We start from the raw sequence: 3,395 nt of genomic DNA on the forward strand, positions 1-3,395 counted from the left end.
AGTATTTTATAATGCAAGTTCTCAAAGTGTGTATTGCTATACATAAAACAAAAGATCATAAAACTGCCACTTATGTTTTACAAGCAAAAGTACCCATCCCCAGTGATGGGAAAAGTTTAAGTTAATTTGTCAATTTAAATTATTTCATGGACTTAATTGTTTTGCACTCTTGATTTAACTCAAAGTTAAAGCTCTGAACTACTTATATCATCCACTGCAAAAAGTAATTGTTGAGCATTTCATTCATGCTAAGAGCCACTCAGCAATAACATATGATAAATCTACATTTTTATTCTTTAAGTTACGTCATATTTTGAAGTGTCGATGATGGTGTGATTAATTCCTAACAATATCCTGCTTGTGAAAAAAAATTTGGCATCAATGTTATTCATGCCTGCTCTCTCGTCATTTCATGAAATTGGAGACAAACAAATGCTTGCACATACACCATGGTTCACAATATATATAAGATTATTATTCCAACAACCATTTAGTTTCTGGAATTTAAAACATGAAGTATTGTATGATGCACTGAGTACTTTTTTTTAAGTTTATTATCAATAGTAAGATATTCTGCTCAAGTTCACATTAGTCCTAAATCTGATCTAAAAATCATTTTCTTGTGTTCCAGACAATAGAAAGTTAGAAACCTAAAAAACTTCTCACATCCTGAAAATATTAAGCTAATGTCAAGATTTTTTCAATATACAATCTGAAAATGCAAGTTCCCTTTAATTTTTTGAGATTGTTATATAGTGTATCATTTAAAAATATTACTTATTTGAGGTATTTTTTAGAATATTTTTTTAAACATTTTTCAATATGCTACTACTAATTTTGCTGTTTTCACTAAGCAAATGCTTGGCAGTAAAACCTTGTATTCTTTACCAATCACATTTAGAACAAATTAATTTCAAACATAAGCAAATTATTACTGAATATGAGGAAATATTCTAACCAGTTTTAATGAATAACTACTTATAGTAGAACCGAGTTTAAATTAAAACAAATTAAATATTTGTTTGGGGAGGTATTTCACTCTAAACAAATATTTGTTATAAATAAATTTAACAAATTTAGGTTTTGAAACTTAATGGCAAGTAAACGTAGTAAATGCTGCTCAGCACTGCTCAAGAAACTTCAGAAGATTCTAGGTGATATTCAAGAATGTGTCAAAATTTAACCAAGAAAGGATAATTTAAAGCTTGGCACATTAGGTGTTACATTTTTTTCTTGATTCTATGAAGGATCTGTTTGTTTTTTTTAGTTTTAGTTTCAGATATTTTTAGTAAATAGAAATGTGATTTTCTTTGAAGAAATGCTGTATTCAAAAATTGACTTTTAGTACTTAACTGCATGTTCAGGTACACTTATTTATCTGTAGTAATGATATTAAGGTTAAACAATTATATCAGATTCATGGCTGTGTTGAGTTAAAATTACTTCACATACACCAAAAATGAGTTTAACAATTACTTCTTGTCTTTTCTTAGCTAAAGGATTGAATGATCGTCCTCTACACAGTGTATACTTACGAGCTAGGAAACTATTTTCATCAGGTTTCCGTCAGGGAAGGTAAAGTCTCCTTTATTTTTAAGCTTGAGTTACAGCATTTTGAAATTTGTTTCTTTTGAGATTGCTAAACAGTCTTTGATAAACCTCTTTTTGGTGGTTTCTCACAATAAATCATGTTTTCCCAAGTGATTTTTAAAAAAAGTTTTTAATATTTAACAGTAATAATTTTCTTGACTTTACTATTTCTGTTTATGAGACATGTATACAAGTTTCATAAACAAATAGACCTTAGATTTATTCTATCTAGCAATAAGCAAACTTAACTTTACTACATATTATTTTACTCTATGGTTAAGGCTATTATCTCTCGTACTTGCAGATTGAATTTAGTATTTTGTCTTTGTGATCGTGCAAATTACTCGTTTTCTTCTAGGATGAAAAGTAATGAATTTTCAAGAGCTCTTCAACTGTACCAGATACATGGTAGAAAGTGGTCAAAAATTGGTAAGACACTAAACAGAAGACCAGACACTGTGAAGGACATATTGAGATATCGGACAACAAAAGAAGGTATGAATGTGAAAATCATGGAGAAGCTAAAACAATAAACTTGTAATTAGCGTATAAAAAATAAGGTAATCATGGAATAACTTGCATAAATGGAATGATACAAAAAATTAAAATATGCTAAAATTATTAATACAATTGTTTAGTGTTTTAACTAGCATTAACTCATTTTAATATAGTATTTTAGGATGACTATCAGATTACCTGTTTGTGTCAATAGTTATTGGAGTATGGAGTCCAGAGGAAGATGAATCATTGATAAAGGCAGTTCAGGAATTCATTGGGTGCACTGATACTGAAGGAATATGTCATGGACTCAAATGGGTAGAAATTGCGAAGCTGGTTCCCACCAGAAATGAAAGTCAGTGTCGCCAACATTGGTATGTAGAAGAAAACCAGAAAGAGTGAAGAAATATAATTCAGTGTTTACAGTAATTTACAGTGTTTCTCTAAATCTGTTTGGACAGTATTTATCATTACAAACATGACAGAAAGAGGAACTGCAACCTAATACTTGAAATTAAACTTAACCCTATCACTACAATTCACGGGTCAAAGGCTATGTCATTGTGTTTGTTGACTTGCATTCAAAATTTTATTGAAATAGTATTTTATAAATTTATGTCAATAAGTTTGATATCAAACTGTAGATTATAATTCAAATTTTAGTATTATACATTATTCAATTTTTTAATCTAAAAGTAAATATGAAAAAATACAGTTAAACACCAATTTTTCTGTCACATGGTATGTTGAATGCAGCACTGGTTCAAATTAGATGATTATGATGTCAAGTCTGTAGTTTTGTGCAAATAAGAAACCCAAATTACTGATATTAACAAGCTAGAATATAAAATAAGAACATTATCTTTTCTATTTGCTGAGATATCGCTCATGTACTGAATCAAACACAGTGGCACCACTCACCTCTTTCCATTTTTGGAAATGGTCCCTTATACACACTTACTTCTATATATGACATATGAATAACCAATCATAAGCTCAGAATGTCCCCCTAGTGGTTTTCTCAGTCATTTTCATATGTTAGGATGCCATTTCGTTCTTTCGAATCAAGATTTCAAGGAGATAGGTTGTGTTTTTAGTCTGCTCGAAATTTCATATTTTTTTAGACTGAAACACATCTTAGTTACTACGCTTCATAAATTATAGTGGAATTCTATGGTATTGATATAGTAATTTATTAATTTTTGGTTATTCAACTGTATATATATAAAACCTAAAAATATTATTTCATATCCTCCACTTGTGAAATTTTAAAAGGCTTAGCAATCTAAGTCAAGCAACAACCAAGT

At 29.3% G+C, this 3,395-nt stretch overlaps 1 protein-coding gene across 6 annotated transcripts in view; it reads left to right on the top strand.

The window, feature by feature from the left end:
• The window catches only part of LOC106470189 (transcription termination factor 1-like), a 31,862-nt gene that overhangs the window by 19,489 nt on the left and 8,978 nt on the right, over positions 1–3,395 (top strand). For all 6 annotated transcript variants that reach the window (XM_022398795.1, XM_022398797.1, XM_022398796.1 and 3 more), the window contains 3 exons: positions 1,494–1,575; positions 1,949–2,085; positions 2,303–2,462. In XM_022398795.1, coding sequence (XP_022254503.1) covers positions 1,494–1,575; positions 1,949–2,085; positions 2,303–2,462 — 379 coding nt within the window. The remainder of the gene's footprint in view (positions 1–1,493; positions 1,576–1,948; positions 2,086–2,302; positions 2,463–3,395) is intronic.

This window comes from Limulus polyphemus, unplaced genomic scaffold, assembly GCF_000517525.1.
Source record: "Limulus polyphemus unplaced genomic scaffold, Limulus_polyphemus-2.1.2 Scaffold3868, whole genome shotgun sequence".
Classification (NCBI taxonomy): Eukaryota; Metazoa; Arthropoda; class Merostomata; order Xiphosura; family Limulidae; genus Limulus; species Limulus polyphemus.